Here is a 19,457-nt window from a genome sequence, read left to right on the forward strand (position 1 = left end):
AGTTATGGTTTTCCCCAAAAATGACTTAATTTGTTGGATATTTCACGTCGAAATATTCTATTTGAAATTTGGTGAATATGAATCTATTTTTCATTGGCTATAACTCTGGTTCTACGAGGTCCAGAGACCTAACGCGTACACCATTTTTTTTACTTTTTTACAGGCTATATTTTTGCTAAGAACGTTTTTTTCGACGAAATACTTACTTTTTGAGTTATTTGCGAAAAACCGTCTAAAAATGTGGTTATTTTGTTGAAAAATGAACATATTCACTCGCAAATAACTCGAAAAGTGTTGACTTGGCCAAAAAGCTCTATAGAACAAAAGTTATTTAAAATTAGTCAGTTTATCCATTTTTGGGCTTATTTTGGACATATATTTTTTCACCCCCAATAGGGGGTGTAAGTCACCCCCAGGGTAAAAGCACACATCGGCACAATATCACTTTTTTTCTTTGACACGTAAGCTATGCGTATGCCAAATTTCATGTCAATCCAAGCAGTTCTTTAAAATTTAGAGCAAAAACCGTGAAAGAATGTACTAATAAATTACTGTTAAAATATTAACTGATTTTAGTAAGAGAACTACTGTACACGTCCGAAGGGGTCAAATTGGCCCTGAGGTTGTTTTCATGTTTTTCTAGATGAACAATTATTGTTCCTCCAAACTTCCAACAATGTAGCCTCATTCAAATATTTAAATTTGTTTTGAGCACATTTCTACGACATTCTGGGATATCTTCTGTTTCTGACGAAATGCTCCTGATCATGCTCTGAGAGCGAAAGGGATACTTGTGAAAGATTTAATAAATTACAGTGCTCAATATCTGCCTTTCATATCTAAAATTCACATATTCGAGCATTCAACCATATCTTATATGTAGTTACAATTGTACAGAAATATTTGAAATCACGTAGGTCACTCAGGTAGCAAATCAAGGAGAGGGACTTCAGTTGAACGCGTTGGTGCAAAACGTTCATTTAAAATGCATTGTGCATGAAATCAGTGGTTTTACGACATTGTCAGATAAAATCGTCGAATAGTTGTTTATTCAGAATACATTTAATATTTTTTAAATAAAAATGAATATTACAAGTGCCATGAAAAATTTGACACTACGTGCAGGATCAGTTAAAGTGCTTGACACACTTTCAAACGAATTTAAACGAGAGCATATTATGAGAAGAGTACTTGAAAGATGAGAAAAGGGCATCTCAATAAATGGTCATAAAATAAACAACCTACGTTTCGCAGATGACAAAGCCCTTTCTGCAAATAGTCCAGCAGAGTTGATTGATCTTATACTACTGGTCGAAAACGAAAGTCAAATATTTGGTCTGCAATTATTAACCATATCAAAGACAAAGATCATGATAGTGGATAGACTACATAACAATCATCAACACATAACCACAATTTACTGGATTGAGGTTGTGAGCTTATAGTTATATCTGGAATCATTAATCACAAACACAGGGTCACTAAAGGAACAAATTAAACGTATAAGTGATCTAGCAAAAGTTGCCATAGCAAAAATGACCACAATAATGGAAAGAATGTAAAAATTTCAATAGCGCTATAAAGATGAGGTAGATCAACTGCTTAATATTCCTAATGCTGTCCTACGGATGTGAATCTTAGGCCCTGAGACAATCGAAAAGAAGAAAGATTGACGCCACTGAAATGTTCTGTTGGAGACGAATGCTACGAATTCGATGGACCGATCATAGAACAAATAATTCACTTTTAAGAGAGCTAAAAGTTAGCCAACGACTCTCCAGTTAAGTCCATCTCCAACAATTAAAAATGCTTTGGACATGTTGTGAGGGCAAACACAGAAAACATGGAAAGACTAATTATACAAGGAGAGGTGGAAGGCCGAAGATCACGAGGAAGATCCTCAACAAGATGGATCGATCAAATTACAGGAATATACAAAAGGCCTATGCATGAGTTAAAAGAAATAAAAAGAGACAGATATCTTTGGAGACGAACAATATACGCATCACATCGGCCACTACTCCCCTTTCGCGGGATTGAAGTGAGAGAGATGTGCACAATCCCGTGAAATTTTACGGTACATTCCATGTCAAATCACTCGGGCAAAACTTTTAGATCTTCGATTTTTCTGAAACTTGGTGTATAGCCTCTGCGGGATGCAAAAACAAGATATTTAAGATCAAAAAATCTTCTTCTTCTTTTTTCTCAAAATGTTATTTTATGCAATTTTACAGTGATTTGGTGTTTATTTAAACAAATTTGCATTTTCTATCGTAAAGTATCAATGGAAAAAATAATAAACTCCTCGTCAAAAGTTAGAGATATAGAAAATTTTGCTGATTTTCATAGTTGATTTTTTCGCGAACAGACGGATTCCGCTATTTTTTTTTATTTTAGCCTTTTCTTTAGTATTTACAGTTGTGCAAAGGTTTACTCAAACTTATTTTTTGTACTTATACCGGGTGGAAGAATAAAATGTTTTTCTTTTGTTAAGTTTGAGACACCCTGTAGGGACAACGAGGTACAAATGTGAGTATACATCAGAATAATATTGTAGTCTTCTATTGTGTGAACATGGTGTTGTTTGAATGTCCCTGATATCTTTAGAAACAAAAAAATAAGACGGTTTTGTAATTTAACATGTGTTTTAACCGAAACAAAAGTTTGAGACACCTTGTAGGGAGAAAAAAGCACAAAGGTGAGTATACCCCGATATTATGTTGTAGTCTCATATATTTTGAATATTTTATTTTTTTAATTTATCTGATATTTTTAATAACAAAGTAACTAGACGGTATTACTCTTTAATATGTTTTTCTATGTTTCACATGTGTGATGTGACGCATGTCGTCAGTTAAAACACATATTAAAGAGTAATATCGTCTAGTTTCTTTGTTATTTAAGATATCAGAGAAATTAAAAAAAATTAAATATTCACAAAATATGAGACTACAACAAAATATCGAGATATACTCACCTTTGTGCCTTTTTCTCCCCACAAGGTGTCTCAAACTTTTGTTTCAGTTAAAATACATGTTAAATTACAAAACCGTCTATTTTTTTATTTCTAAAGATATCAGGGACATTCAAAAAACAAAATGTTCACAAAACATAAGACTACAATATGATTTCGATATATACTCCCATTTGTACCTCGTCCTCCCTACAGGGCGTCTCAAACTTAACACAAGAAAAACTATTCTTTTCTTCCACCCGGTATAAGTACAAAAAAAAGTTTGAGTAAACCTTTGCATAACTGTGCAAATACTAAAGAAAAGTCTAAAATAATAAAAAAATAGCGGTATCCGTTAATCTGTTCACGAAAAAATCTACTATAAAAATTCAGCAGAATTTTCTATATCCCTAACTTTTGACGAGCAGTTTATTTTTATAGAAGGGACTCAAAAGAAGGGACTCAAAATTCAAGTTATTTTGATTCAAAACAAGTTTTTGATCAAATTTTATAGTGTAGAAAACGTTAAAATACCGTTTTTTTACATTTTCCTCCATTCCCAAAATACATCATAATCGATTTGGCTGAAAATTTGCCCACAGATAGCCAAAACAGGAATTTAAGTGGTTAGAAGGATTTGAATTATATTACAATACCAAAAAAGTTACATGCAATAATATCAGACTCAAAAGTATATTAGTCCAGTCGGGATAGCATTTGATCTTGCATGCCAAGCTGCCCAAAATTTTATTTTTGTAATCTTTAGGGAGTCAATAGTAGCCTAAATTTAAAATCGCGAATGAATTCCTCCGTTACGTTAGCCGCCATCTTGATTTTAAAGGAGAACCGTTTTTGCTCAATATCTCCGCCATTTTTAACTTTTCTACAAATATGGTAGAAACTGAAATTGTTCCAAATAAATCGTGTTTACAGTTATTACAATTTCTTTTTAACAATTTTTGTCGTCAGGTCGATATTTTCCGAGTTAATTGTACTTACAATAGACGCCTATATTTTTGACTATGATGTTGCATGTAACTTTTTTGGTATTGTAATATAATTCAAATCCTTCTAACCACTTAAAGTCCTGTGTTTTGGATATCTGTGGGCAAATTTTCAGCCAAACCGATTATGATGTATTTTGGGAATGGAGGAAAATGTAAAAAACGGCATTTTAACGTTTTCTACGCTATAAGATTTGATGAAAAACAAGTTTTGAATCAAAATAACTTGTTATAATGCCATATAATGACATTTTTGAGTCCCTTCTATTAAAATATTATATTTTCTATTGGTACTTCAGGATGATAGAAAATGCAAATTTGTTTAAATAAATACCAAATCGCTGTAACATCGCTTAAAATAACATTTTGAAAAAAAAAAGAACAAGAAAAAGAAGAAGACAATTCGACCTTAAATGTTTTATTTCTACATCCCGCAGATGCTATATACCACTTTTCAGACAAATCGGAGATCCAAAAGTTTTTTGATCCAAAATTGAGTGATTTGAAATGGAATCACCCATACACAACGTTTTAAAATTTATACACAATGTTAAAAAGGAAATTTTAGCGCAAAACAGGTAAGAAATGAAAATCCGAAGAACCTTTGAAACTCGATTGATCTGGCAACGTCGCGTAACTAAAGTTTTCGATCTGTCTGACCTTGGTGGTTTCATATATATCTGCCCACTTGTACAGAGTCTATGTATATGGACTGTTACGTGATTGAATCGAATTGAAAATAGCAAAGAGCCAAAATTATAGTTTTTTAATTGTCTAAACAATGAAATAATATCAGATTTGATCATAATATACTGTAATGATTAATTGTTTAAAACTTCGCTTTTATTGCTTCAAAATTTCAGGGCCAAATTGACTCCTTCGGACGTTCTAGCAGGTATGTTATGGCGAACTTCTAATGTTTTGGGATCCACATGGTTTCATAAGGGAGTCTTGGGCCACCCTCGTCCTACAAAAGGGAACTTGAATAAAATTTTAAATTCGATAAAAATGCTATAAATCAGAACAGAACATAATTTAAATATAAAAAAAAGGTAAAATAAAAATTCCATTTTTATTTAGTTGCAATACCAGCATTAAGCAAAATCGCAGAGCGGGTCATATTAGCTAGGCTAAAAGAAGAATCTGAAGCAATCGGAACAATACCTGAAGCACAGTTCGGATTCAGATCCGAGCACTCGTGTGAACTTCAAGTGCTGAGGTTAACAGAATATAATATCACGAAAGGGTTCAACGAAAAGAAATATACAGCGGCCGCCTTTCTAGACGTCAGTAAAGCATTCGACAGGGTCTGGCACGACGGCCTGCTGTATAAAATGAACCAATATGGTTATAGTGAGGCGATGACGTGTCTTCTCTCGTCATACCTAGCCAACAGGAGGTTCAGAGTTCGGATAGGGCCAACCCTGTCCGAAGTTGGGAACATGGAGGCTGGCGCTGGTGTACCACAGGGGGCAGTGTTGTCGCCATATCTATATACCATATATACGGCAGACACCCCAACTGAACCCAGATCGTTGCTAAGTCTATACGCAGATGATACAGCGATAGCTTTTAGCAGTACCCACCCAGATTTTGCAACAAGACATCTACAAAGAGCTCTTGATGAACTACAAGAATGGTGTGTGCAGTGGAAAATAGCTATCAATCCTGACAAAACACAGGCCCTCATGTACCAAAAAAGAAGAGGCAGGTCAAATGAGGTACTATCCCTATTTGATACCCAAACTGAATGGTCAAATCAAGCCAAATACTTAGGCGTAATGTTGGACAAAAGGCTGACCTTTACAGAACACGTAAAACAAACAATCAACAAAGCTAAAGCCCTTAGGAGTCAACTCTCATCGCCAATAGGTCGAAAGAGTAAACTGAGATTTAAGACAAAGATTAGGATGGCAAATAGTATAATTTTGCCAACACTAACATACGCCTCAGCCGCATGGGGACACACGTGTAATACCAACAAGAAAAAAATACAAACCATCCAAAACCACATGATCAGGGAAGCTCTGAATATACCTAGATATGTCCCATTAAGATACGTATTTGGACATACGCAACAAAAGAAAGTACTGAGAATAATAGACGAAAGAGCACATGAAATATTTAACAATATCAGGAACCATCCTAGCAGATTATTAAGAGAATTGACTAATTACGACGAAAACCAAAGAACGGTACATAGACGGCCTAGACAGCAATTAACTGGATATAGAGGAAACCCTTAAGAACGAAAAATTGAGATAGCCACATGATATCGAGAGACAAATGTCGCCCTTCAGGCACTAAGTACCCTTCAGGTAGGTCAAATGGACTATAGCCGCGGAATGTGAGCATCGAGGTCACGTACCGACAGACGTGGGCTTGATGGCCACACCTTTCGGGCGCTCAGCCGTCGAGGAGAACAAAATTTATTTTGCCAATTCGCCGGCTGAGTGACCGAGCACACACGGTCTGGACAGCGAGACACCGATTTAGATCGGTGCCTTGATGTCTGGAACACATTTTTTTTACGACACAAGTCCAAAGTAAAGTAAAAAATTAATTTAGTCATTAATAGGGAGAAAAGCTCTTTTAGCTACCCCTAAAACTAGGTGGCTTAACCACATGAAGTAATACAAAGGATGTCCCATTACCCAGGGCATCCAAAGTAACGTTAAAGTCAACGCCTCCCCATTCGGTATGTCCTTCGATGGGGAGGGGTGGAGGTATAGCTTGGGGGTCAGATAGGTACCACTCTATTACGGGGTGTGACCGGTTTGATCTTCGGACATGTGGGTTCCACTTTTCCATTGGAACACACATGTCCCCCGGGGCTGGGGTTGATACGAGCATGTGTGTGTGTGTGTGTGTGTGCAATGCGAAGGTAAAACTATCTTATTTTTCACTTCGAACCAGTGAAACGCAAACCAGCACTCTTAATCGACGATTTTCGACTATATTTGGAGTCATCATCAGAGAGGCGTAGGTCTGCTGCTCTCTGCCCGAAGTGACAAAACTTCGAAAGCTTATCCCTGCATTGCAACTGACGTTTATGGAGTAGGTGACTAGCGTCATCTGGCAACTGCAAGGCAAAGTTTTCAACCTAATAGAAACATTAATAATATTGGAAAATATTAAAAATATTACTAAAAGATTTTTAATTGAAAAGTTATTGGTCCATTTCCATGGTAACACCTCCATGGCTTCTAAAAATTGCAAGCCAGATGGATGCTGAAGCCAGATGGATGCTGAAGCCAGATGGATGCTGAAGCCAGATGGATGCTGAAGATCGCTTCAGCATCCATCTGGCTTGCAATTTTTAGAAGCCATGGAGGTGTTACCAGGGAAATGGACCAATAACTTTTCAATTAAAAATCTTTTAGTCATATTTTCCAATATTATTAATGTTTCTATTAGGTTGAAAACTTTGCCTTTCAGTTGCCAGATGACGCTAGTCACCTACTCCATAAATGCCAGTTGCAATGCGGTGATAAGCTTTCGTAGTTTTGTCACTTCGGGCAGAGAGTAGAGAGTAGCAAACCTACGCCTCTCTGATGATGACTCCAAATAGAGTCGAAAATCGTTGATTTAGAGGGCTGGTTTGCGCTCCCTGTTTTAAGTGTAAAATAAGATAGTTTTGCCTTCGCATTGCAACTGAATAAAAATGGATTTTTATTTTATTTTTATATTGGTCTTTACTCCCTTGAGTAACTAGGTCCATTTTCCGTTCGAATTTACCAGCTGAACAGACGGGGTCGTGAATTGTAAGTTTTTGAATTCCCTCTTGTCTTCTTCGCTTCAGCATCCATCTGGCTTGCAATTTTTAGAAGCCATGGAGGTGTTACCAAGGAAATGGACCAATAAGTTTTCAATTAAAAATCTTTTAGTAATATTTTTAATATTTTTCAATATTATTAATGTTTCCATTAGGTTGAAAACTTTGCCTGCTATAAAAAAGTTGTTTTTGTCTTTCGTTTGGCCCCTAAAAACGAATCAAATCGAGAGAAAATTCATATTATAGCAGCCAGTCCAAAAGGCACCCTCATTGGTCGTGACGTCATAAAGTTAAAAATGTACAAGGTCAGCGCATTAAATGATTACGTTTGATATTCGTTTACTTGTTATAGTCATTTTATGGTATACGCTGTGAGCTCGTACGTAGAGGGGATATTTATAAATTCGCGAGCGCCAGTAGTGGCAAGTCTGTAAACGTTTACCGGAAATTTGACATAAATGTCAAAGTGATTAATTTAAAATTAAAATTAAAAACATTAATTATAAAAAATATTAGTTGGTCAAAGCTGTGGTATATATTTTTACCTTAAATATACTTACGTTTTAAATACTGAATTTACGTTTTTTTAATGTTCCGTAATATGTAATTATAAATTAATCTTAGCGCCATCTACACGATAATTGTGAAAGTATCCGAAGTAAGAAATTAATATTTCATCAATTGAACGTCAAAATGATTAGCAAAATCTTAAAAAAATCTATTACAATTTAATTACTTTTTAGCGTTGTAAATATTAAGCGATAACAATTAAATAATAATCCACTAGGAAGAATTTCCTGTAGCTGGCTGTATACCATTAATTACAAGTAAAATTTAATAAAAAATTTTGGTCTTGGTAAAGGTATATTATATAAAAAAAAAAAAATAATATACCTTTTACCAAGACCAAAATTTTTTATTAAATTTTACTTGTAATTAAATAATAAATTTAAAAATTACCGGTGAAAGTTGAATTAGTAATCCGCCAGGAGCGACACCAGCGAAGCTCAGAGCGTATACCTCAGTTTTATAAATCTTTAAACAGTTGCTGTGAACTATATATTTCATAATACATATTTGAGTATTTTTGTTAAGACAATTTTTTAAAATTGACCGATGGTTTTTCTAAAGGGCAGTCTGATAACTTACCCATTATAAATATAAAATTTTATTACTAATTATGATTAGTTTATTTTAATTTTATAGTAAAAACAGTTCCAGAAAAATATTATATAGGTAAATATCATTCAATCTCTAATGCACATCTACCAAAATATACCAAAAGTTCTTTTCTCTTTGTTCAAAATACACTTGATTTATTAATTTGTATTAGTTATGAGTTTTTTAGGCGTGAAATTTTGTAAATGAGGAGCAGACTTTCAAATCGCACTTGTCCATTTTTTACATTTTTCAGGAAATGAGAAAAACTGCCACTCCGTTATTAATAAAGTTAAAAAACACACAAAACATGAAAAAATGTACTTTTATCTACTATATGTCATATTATTATGTATAAGCTTTTAGTTTGTGAAAACTGTCATTATAGATAGCAGTGCGTGAAGAGTTTAAACTGTGCGTGAAGTAACAATGTATTTTAAATGGGATTTACTTTTTCGCACTGTTTTTTGGCACACTTTCATATTAGTCCATGTGGTGAGACCGCTCCCGTCTGAAAAAATTCTGATTCGATTTCTTTGTGGATTCATATTCAAAAATGTCCCCTTTAAACAAATCTCAAGGGAATTTTTTTAAACAAATACAAAAGATCACGTTTTTTTGCCCTGGAATATATATTTATAGATTTTGTGGGTTATTTTAAACAAGAAAGGTATCTTTTAATTTTTCTTAAAAATTGATAGTTTTCGAGTTATAGGCGACTTAAAATCTGAAAAATGCGAAAATACACATTTTCGAGGCTTAAAACCTCATATTTAGATTAGTATTTTTGAGGTTGCCAGATACTTAAATTGAAGACGGAACATTCAGCTCAAAGATTCTGAAGAGTAATCGCGTCTAACCTTAATTTATACCGCTGTTTTTTAATTGTTAAATATGCGTGTTTATCCGATTTTTTTGCCGGTGCGGCGAGCATTATTTTAAAAATCTCCTATTTTTCTCAGAAAAATATTTTTTTTGGATTCTTTGGGATATTCTAAATAAAATAAGTTTCTTGACATTTTTCTCAAAAGTTAATCGTTTTAAAGTTATAAGCGATTTAAAATCCGAAAAATGCCAAGAAACGCATTTTACGATTATTCTTTTGGTTTTACTGATATAACTTTTTTGAGTGAAAGTGCTGCAGGCTTTTTCTCAACAAAGTCCAATCAGAGCCTAGCTTGCACACTTGTCCTTTCTTAAATTAGTCTTTTTTAGAAAGTCAGTCAAAGCGGAACTTATTTCTACGTCACCTCTTCTTGCTTCATGCTCAAGCCATGTATAAAAAATAGGAGTTTTTGTTAAAATATCTGCTACACTAAATGCAAAATAAGGTCGTTACATAGTAAAATAGCATTGTAAGACAAACTTTTAAATAATTCACAACTCAGCGTGGTAAAAGTTCCAACAAGAAAGATTCCTTAGTACTCCTACAAAGGAGTAAATTAATTAAAAAAGTATAAACATTTTCAGTTTCCTTGCAACACGAAAATGCAGCAGCTACATAATGCTCTGGTTAAATCTAAGAGTGCAAGAAGAATATATACCGGTTTCGGAGGTCTTTTCCTCCTCATCAGCAGTCCCATATCCAATTCCAATATTCAATTGTCCCATAGACATGGGACTATTAATGAGGGGGAAAAGACCTCCGAAACCGGTATAGACTCTTCCTACACTCTCCGCTTTAATTAACCAGAGTATTATGCATCTGCTGCATTTTCGTACTGCAAAGAAATTGAAAATAATGTTTCTTCTTCTTCAGGTGACATCTCCGCTACGGAGGTTGGCAATCATCATAGCTATTTTAATTTTTGGGGCAGTAGCTCTAAATAGTTGTTGCGAGCTGCATCCAAACCACTCTCTCAGGTTCTTCAACCATGAAATTCGTCTTCTTCCGATGCTTCTTCTGCCATCTATCTTTCCCTGCATTATGAGTCGTAGGATACCATACTTCTCGCCCCGCATCACATGTCCGAGATACTGTAGCTTCTTTTCTTTAATTGTAAGTTCAACTTCCTTTTTTTTACCTATTCTTCTCAGTACTTCATTGTTTGTAACTCTATCTACCCAGGAAACCCTCATAATTTTTCTATAGGTCCACATTTCAAAGGCGTTAAGTCGTCTCATTGTCTCTACATTTAACGTCCATGATTCCACTCCATAGTATAGAACACTGTAGACGTAACATTTTGTTAGGCGTACTTTAAGAGCTAATGTTAAATCTTTGCTACATAGGACCTTTTTCATTTTTATAAAATTAGAACGTGCTTTTTCGATTCTGACTAAAGCGTTAAATAATAGAGGTGATAGTATGCAGCCTTGCCTGATTCCTCTCTTTATTTCCATTTCTTCAGATGTTTCTTTTTCAATTCTTACTATTGCTCTCTGATTGTAATAGAGGTGTGTTATTAGTCTTAAATCTCTTTCATCTAGGTTTTTATTTTTTAGGATTTCCATGAGTCGATCATGTTTTACTTTATCAAACGCCTTATTGTAGTCTATAAAGCAGACGTAAAGAGGATGGTTAACATCCAAACATCTCTGTGTCAGCACGTTGAAGGAGAATAATGCCTCTCTGGTACCCATACCATTGCGGAACCCATATTGAGTGTCACTAATATCCAGCTCCAGTTTAGAGTGTATTCTGGCGTGGATAATTTTCAATAGAATTTTCAAGGTATGTGACATTAAGCTTATGGTTCGGTAGTCACTGCATTCTTTTGCATTCACCTTCTTTGGCAAACACACAAAGGCTGATGTCAACATTTCTCTAGGGATGATTCCTGTAGTATAGATAGCGTTGAACAGTTCTACTATTATGTCCAGGTTTTTCTCGTTGACCAACTTTATCAGCTCGCTAGGCAATTCATCTGGACCAGCAGATTTATTGGTTTTCATAGAGTTTATTGCCTGACTAACCTCTGATTTGGTTATGTCTGGGCCTACATCTCCCGTTTGGCTATCTACGGATGTACTAGCTTCTCTCTGGTCATGAAATAGTTCCTCGATATACTCTTTCCATCGTCGTAGTTTTCGTTTTGTCTCCATTATAATATTTCCATTTTTGTCGAGCAATATATTTGAGGTTCTTCTATTTCCTATTCCGGCTAGTTCTTTGACTTTTTTATGTAGGTTGAAGTTGTCATATGTGTTTTGCAGTTCTTCTATTTCTTTACATTTTTCAGAGAAGTAGGTTTCTTTAGCCTCCCTAATTTTTCTTCTTATTTGGTTTTGAAGCTGTTTATAGCGGGTCTTATTAATGGTTTTGTTTATGCATTTATACAATAATGTTTATACATTTTTAATTCATTTACTCTTTTGTAGGAGTATTAAGGAATCTTTCTTGTTGGAACATTTACCACGCTGAGCAGATGAGTTGTGAATTATCTAAAATTCTCTCATCTTAATTTTCTCGGCATCCTGTACGATTTATAAATTTTGAAAATCTCAGGTGTAACCAAAAAAGGATTCCACCTGTTGTCAATCTGGTGGTATAGGAACGATATTTATTATCGTTTTCTGTGCTACTTCGATTGATAACTTACTTTGTTTTTCGGTAGATGGCTCTAGTTCATCCGTGACATTTCTTTCTTTGCAATACGGAAGGGCCCAAAGTGTGATGCCTGGGGAAATCGGAGAGAAGAGGATATGGGACTACTGATGAAGGGGAAAAGACGTCCGAAACCGGTATAGACCCTTCCTGCACTCTCCGATTTAACCAGAGCATTATGAATGCAGCTGCTGCATTTTCGTGTTGCAAAGAAATTGAAAATGTTTATACATTAATAAATGATGTTTTGACGAATCCAATGCCACCTCTAAGTCAAAATGTCAAAATAAGGACAAAGTGCGGTTTGAAAGTCTGCTCCTCAAATATTATTTTAAACGAAACTGAACATTATTATTATAATGTTTTATGTTTTAAATACGTGTTTTATAATAGTTTTATAATATACTATAATATACAAGGTGTCCCAAAAGTAGTGGAACGGTCGAATATTTCGCGAACTAAACATCGGATCGAAAAACTGAAAAATACGTGTTCAATCATTTTCAAAAATCTATCCAATGACACCAAACACCAACCCCCTCTACACCCCCCGGAGGTGGGGTGGGGGGTAACTTTAAAATCTTAAATGGAAAACCCCAGTTTTTCTTGCAGATTTTAATTCGTTACGTAAAAGTAAGCAACTTTTATTCAAGACATTTTTTCGAACTGTGGATAGATGGCGCTATAATTGGGAAAAACGATTTATCCTGATACCATAGGTAAATTATAGAAACGGTCTAATATCTCACGAAATACACTTCCAACTGCGAAACTAAAAAACAGATTTTTAATCTTTTTCGAAAGCCTTTCGAATAACGTCAAACGTGACCCACCAACCCACCCCCTGGGGGTGGGGTGGGGGGTAACTTTAAAATCTTAAATAGCAACCCCCACTTTTTATTACAGATTCGGATCCGTCACGAAAAATTAAGCAACATTTATTCGAAATATTTTTTAGAATGGTTAATAGATGGCGCTTTAATTGGAAAAATACGATTTATTAGCGCCATCTATCAGAAATTTTAAAAAATGTTTCGAATAAATGTTGCTTAATTTTTTATGGCGAATCCGAATCTGCAATAAAAAGTGGGGGTTGCTATTTAAGGTTTTAAAATTGCCCCCTTCCCCCACCTCCAGGGGGTGGGTTGGAGGGTCATGTTTGGTGTTATTCGATAGGTTTTCGAAAAAGATTAAAAATCTGTTTTTTGGTTTCTCATTTGGAAGTGTATTTCGTGAGATATTAGACCGTTTCTATAATTTACCTATGGTACCAGGATAAATTGTTTTTCCCAATTATAGCGCCATCTATCCACAGTTCGAAAAAATGTCTTGAATAAAAGTTGCTCACTTTTACGTAACGAATTAAAATCTGCAAGAAAAACTGGGGGTTTCCATTTAAGATTTTAAAGTTACCCCCCACTCCACCTCCGGGGGGTGTAGAGGTGGTTGGTGTTTGGTGTCATTGGATAGATTTTTAAAAATGATTGAACACGTATTTTTCAGTTTTTCGATCCGATGTTTAGTTCGCGAAATATTCGACCGTTCCACTACTTTTGGGACACCCTATATAATATAAAACAAAAATGTGCAAGTTCCCTAGTAGTGAGGCAAACAGAAACTAGAGATAACTAGAAGAATCCGAATGACTTGAGCAGCAGTAGGAACTCAGTGATCTGTTTAAAAACAAAAATATGCCAATAAATCTAAAAAAAGGAGTATTCAACAGTTGTATTCTACCAGTTCTGACCTATGTAATGGACACTAGGCCGGGCCGAAAAAGGACAAAAAATTGTTTTTTGGGAAATATTAAACGGGCTAGTAAAAAAAGTTGTGTATGGTAGTCCTAATACGGTGTCCCAAACATAGGCCGAATTAAATTATTTTTGACCGGCCCCCCGGGGGCCTAAAAAATATTATTTTTTTTGCATTATTTTTTGGGTGAGCTAGTGTCTAAAATATTAATATCGATGCTACTATCTCGTTAAAACATTTTCATCATGATCTAAAAATATTTAACCGGCCCAAGGACTAAAAATATAAAAGAGGGGTAAGCATTGCATATTTATTTACTACTTTTGCGCTGTGAAATAAATGTATTTATGTACTTTCAAATATCGGCTAATTTTTTCTGGCATCAAGCTTAGCTCGGATGTAACCATCTCTAGATTCTTCACCACACACTTTTATTGACGCATCAGTAATTATCTTCACACATCTCTCCACCGCTTGAGTATGGCAACAAAAATTGTCAAACTTTGGAACTTGTTTCTCCATGTCCCACAATTCCTCGTCGGTCAAATTCTCTATTAAAGGAGGACCTGTTACAGTACTATTCATCCAGTCTATTCATCGAAATTGATTTAGGGATTTGGGATAATATGAATACTCAATTTTTATACCAGCCTTTCTACATTTTAAAATTCTTCTGACAGCAGCCTCTCTAATACGTTGACGTGAATCTGTTAATATACAAATTTGAACGATTTCCGGGTGAGCAAATTAAGAATTGTCTTGAATAACTTTATCGATAAGAATTGATGAGACAGTATTCAGAAAATATTTCGAAGCCTGCATTAATTTCCATAGATGCCTGGCACCATATTCCAATCTTGGATCATTTTCATTTGCAAGACGCAGGACAACTTCTATGGGTTTAAATTTAATAACAGGCATTTTGTCGCAATTGGGAAGAAGGGATCAAATCGGCTCAGAATATGAATAGGGACCTCTTTTGTGATCATCTAGTTTTTGCAGAAAATATCGCAAGGGAAGTTCATTACCGTGCAACGGGGTTACACTCCACTGTAATGGTTTATTTACTCTCCTTTCTATAATTCGAATCATTCCACCTTTCAGCCCGTATTGACATTTGTATCATCACATCCCATAACACTTAATTTGCTTAGATCTATATTATGGCTTTGTAAGTAGTCTAATATTCCTTCGACAATATCTATGAAACGAGACCGGCTAAGAGCTAAGTACCCAAAATATAAACTACCGGGTCCTTCAATTTAAGCTAGGTGTATTTCAGTTTTCATAATTCATCTCGCGTTTTCGAAGACCATGGTTTAATCTTTTCTTTCATCAAAGTATAGCCCTTCAGTTGACTCGTTTAAATTTTTATTCTCATGCTAGAATTGCCGTCTGTTGCCGTCTGCCGATGACCAGCGCACCATTATTTTTGGAAATTTAGTTTAGATCCTCTAAAACGGCATTTAAAAGCTTAAGTATTTTTTCCTGTCGACTGTATTATCTTTCTTTCGCTTAACAATAGAATATGACAACAAAAGCTTTTATAATAGCTTCAAACGTTTTTTTTAACCAAATAAAAATTCTTTAAGGGCAGGGGGGCCCGGTTAATTACTTTTAAAACCGGCCCAAATTTAGTATAGGATAATATAAATACTAGTTCCAACTTTTAACAACTAGCCTTGTACAAGAATTAAACAAAAAAAATTAACCCACAAAAAAATTTAAGGGCCAGGGGGCCCGGTTAAATATTTTTTTAAATCGGCCCAAATTTGGTATAGGATTATATAAATACTAGTTCCAACTTTTGGCAACTAGCCGTGTAGAAAAATTAAAAGAAAGTTTTTTCGGCCCGGCCTAATGGACACTGTGATACAGAGTTATCAGCCAATAGATTAAGAACAAGATAGAGGGCTATCTAACGAACTATGTTAGGAGTATCTCTGAGAGAACATAATGTGGCGAAAACATGTGTAACGATATGAAAACGTGTGAAGCAGGACGAAGATGGAAGATGTTAATTGGAAGAATTGCGTAAATGAAATGGAACTGGGTAGGAGACGTGGCACGGAAAAACAACGAAAGGTGGACAAGAATCATTGTATATTGGAGATCACGCGACCAAAGTCGTAGTAGAGGAAGACCACAAAAACCATGGCTAGATGACATCAAAGCAATAGTAGGAAGAAAGTGGCACCAAATAGCACAAAACAGAGAACAGTGGAAAACTTATGGGGAGGCCTTTGTCCAGGAGTGGATGCAAACAGGCTGAAGAAGAAGATTTCTTATGCTGTACAGTAGAGTGAAATATTGGCTGTCAAGTATCTAGCTATAATCCAAGACCGTCTCAAATTCGTTAAATATATTTTAGACTATAGAACAGAGAGATAGCTTACTTCTGATGCTTCATCTGGTGCTATAGAAGCCCGTTTTCTTGTCGGTGGTCTTTCTCTTATAATTTGACTTTCAGTTTTTTTTGGCAGCTCTTGTCTCAACAAACGATAGTCTAACGTATCGTCTGATAATCTGTGACTAATGTTTTCCAGTCTATTATAATCAAATTTATGGTCTGACTCTGTTGGATAATGATGTCTATCATGCTTATCGTTAATTGTCACTGAGGAGGTTGACTTCATTGGAGATGATTTCATATATTCATTAATAAGCTGTAATTCCTCTTCAGTAACCTTGGGCAATTCAATTCCGGCTGATTTCCTCATCAAATATGTTTTAAAGTTGCCTTGTTGTAATACACACAATGAAGGATCTTTCCCCAAAGGAATAACCTGAAATTAAAAAAATTTAAGGAAACGCGAAACCCAAGCTACTCCATCTTTTAGCCCAAGAACCCGTGGCCGCTAGGCATTCCATACTTAATAAAAGCTGAAAGTTTCTCTGCGCATGTCTCCAACACAGATAAAAACTATCAGCAAGTACGGACTTTGGTTCGTGATTAGTTGAGCAGGTAACAGGTAGCAAAGGTGTGTAAAATATTATATGGTCCATACCACGAATATACGACTGCTTTAGATTATCGCGACAACGAATATTTTAGTGGGCAACATTTTTTGGCTACACAGCCCACACGTAAAAAAGGTCGACAATCAGCTGCACAGCACTATGAAGATGATAGCTGGTACAATTAAATCAACTCCCACCCAATGACTTCCAGTATTAAGTCACATCCCACCTCCATATTTACGACGAGTTGACGCACTTACACGTGAATACAAAAAGATCATGAACAATATAAATCTGCCAATCCACCAAGATACCGAGGATGCACGAAATACCCGTCTCCGCTCTAGAAAATCACCAATAAAAACGGCAAGAATGATACATGAGGAGTTCAACATCACGAATGCATGGTCCCAAGAATGGAACGCATGGCAAAATAACACGCATTACCCACAAGCGACCAGGTTTTGATTTTCCACGTAAAACATAGTCCACTCTAAATAGGATCCGAACCAGACTTAACAGATGTGCATACATGCTACATAAATGGGGAAAGAACCCGTCTCCTCAATGTGACTGTGGGGAGAACCAAACCATTGACCACAGTATTGAAGAGTATCCCTCAAGTTCCTACAAGACTTCCTGTTTGCAACTTCAGAGTCAATTGATTATATTAATACACTTGATGTTTGTTTGTAACTATTTAAAGTTTGTCATATACCTATACTGCCGTGCTAAGCCCAAAGGCGGCAACTGATTTTTTATCGAAAATGAGATTTTTGTATTTTTAAGTAAAATAGGGTATTTAGTATATATTTATAAAGTTTTTGGAGTTGTAGAAGCATTATATTTTAAATAAAATTGCAATTTTGTTAGCTGTATCTACACTTTTCAGTTAAAATACTAAGCCATTTGGCGGCAAATGTTAAATACTATGGCGTTTTGACGGTATCTGCTACAGTTGCCGTCCATATACCTTAGCATATTGCACTTACCGCTAATGTACTTTCAAGAATGCTACGCCTACATTTAGAAACCGCCAAATCGCCTTAGTATTACAAAGTAAATTCGGCCTAACTTTACAATAAATTATTGTGTTAGTTTAAAGAGTTGTGTGTGTTCACAAAGAGGGGATGGCATTAGATAGTTAGTAAAAGAAATAATTAGCGAGGATGGTAAGAAATTTTCGAGTTTATTATATCTATTGAAATGTATTTTCATTTTTGTTTATAATATTTCAAGAATTAACCAAATTATGTTGTCCTAAACAATATGAATCTGCCCCAAGTGGATGATTTTTTATATCTTGAATTAGGCAGTAAGAGATTTTCATATTTAAAAAATATGTCTTTTTTTAAATTAGGTTTTAAAAACTTAATATTATATCCACATCCTGTCCACAAACATTTTTAGAAAAAGAGACTTAAAATAGGTATTATGTTTTTTTAGAAAATCAAGTAGAGTCGAGTAAGAGTTGTGAACCACGAGGTGATACCACTGAAGACAATATTGTAGAAAGAGAAAAATTTATTGTAAAGCAATTACAAGAGGTGAAAAAAACTATGTTCAGCCTATACAGGCGCAAGGTTTATTTCATACTTTGTTTCAAGGTTTGTTTCAGTTTTCTGTATGTTTAAACCCTTTGTTGGTCGTACATGGGATTAGAATTAGCAGGCCCATTGATTGCAGTTTTTTTTGTTTAAATACAAGCTAATATCATTGTTTAACTAGATAATGTCTAGTAGTCTAATTATACAATACTATTATAGATACGGGATTGTAGATTTGGGATATCTTTATTTAATCTTTTGAGAATTCTTTACGTAAGTTTTATACAAAAATGCTGGTTTTATTCCTTTATAAATTTTCTAAGAATGCATCAGGTACCTGGATAATAATCCAAAAATTTGTTTGCATATTTTAAAAATCTTATATATCCCATAATTAGGTATTTTTTGGTCTAAAAGACAATGGTCATCATATTTTAATCATAACATATTATAACTAGTTTGTACAATACAACTAATAAAATGTTAAAATTTGCCCTAATTACTGTAAATTATGGTGTTTTCCCAAATAAAATATTGTGAAATACCCAATAATATAACAATACATAATAATATTAGGGCAGGTGTCGGCGATCATAAAAATCTTGAAACTCTATAATAACTCAGGCCTGTCGTAAAATAGCAAACCTTTGTCGCTAAGAAACAAAATAAAAATAGCTCAGAAAGTCAAAAGTATGGTTTACAATCACATTCACAGTTGAAGAATTCTTTAAAACGCTTCAGCAGATGTTTAAACATCTAT

General features: G+C 34.8%; 1 protein-coding gene across 3 annotated transcripts in view; it reads right to left on the reverse strand.

The window, feature by feature from the left end:
- The window catches only part of LOC114338882 (uncharacterized), a 103,135-nt gene that overhangs the window by 52,423 nt on the left and 31,255 nt on the right, over positions 1–19,457 (reverse strand). For 2 of the 3 annotated variants that reach the window (XM_028289514.2, XM_028289520.2), the window contains exon 3: positions 16,586–16,975. In XM_028289514.2, the coding sequence (XP_028145315.2) occupies positions 16,586–16,975 (390 nt within the window). Of the gene's footprint in view, positions 1–4,718; positions 4,925–16,585; positions 16,976–19,457 lie in introns of those variants that run through there. The other variant, XM_028289527.2, reaches the window with a different exon arrangement.

Source organism: Diabrotica virgifera, chromosome 4, assembly GCF_917563875.1.
Source record: "Diabrotica virgifera virgifera chromosome 4, PGI_DIABVI_V3a".
NCBI classification, from domain to species: domain Eukaryota; kingdom Metazoa; phylum Arthropoda; class Insecta; order Coleoptera; family Chrysomelidae; genus Diabrotica; species Diabrotica virgifera.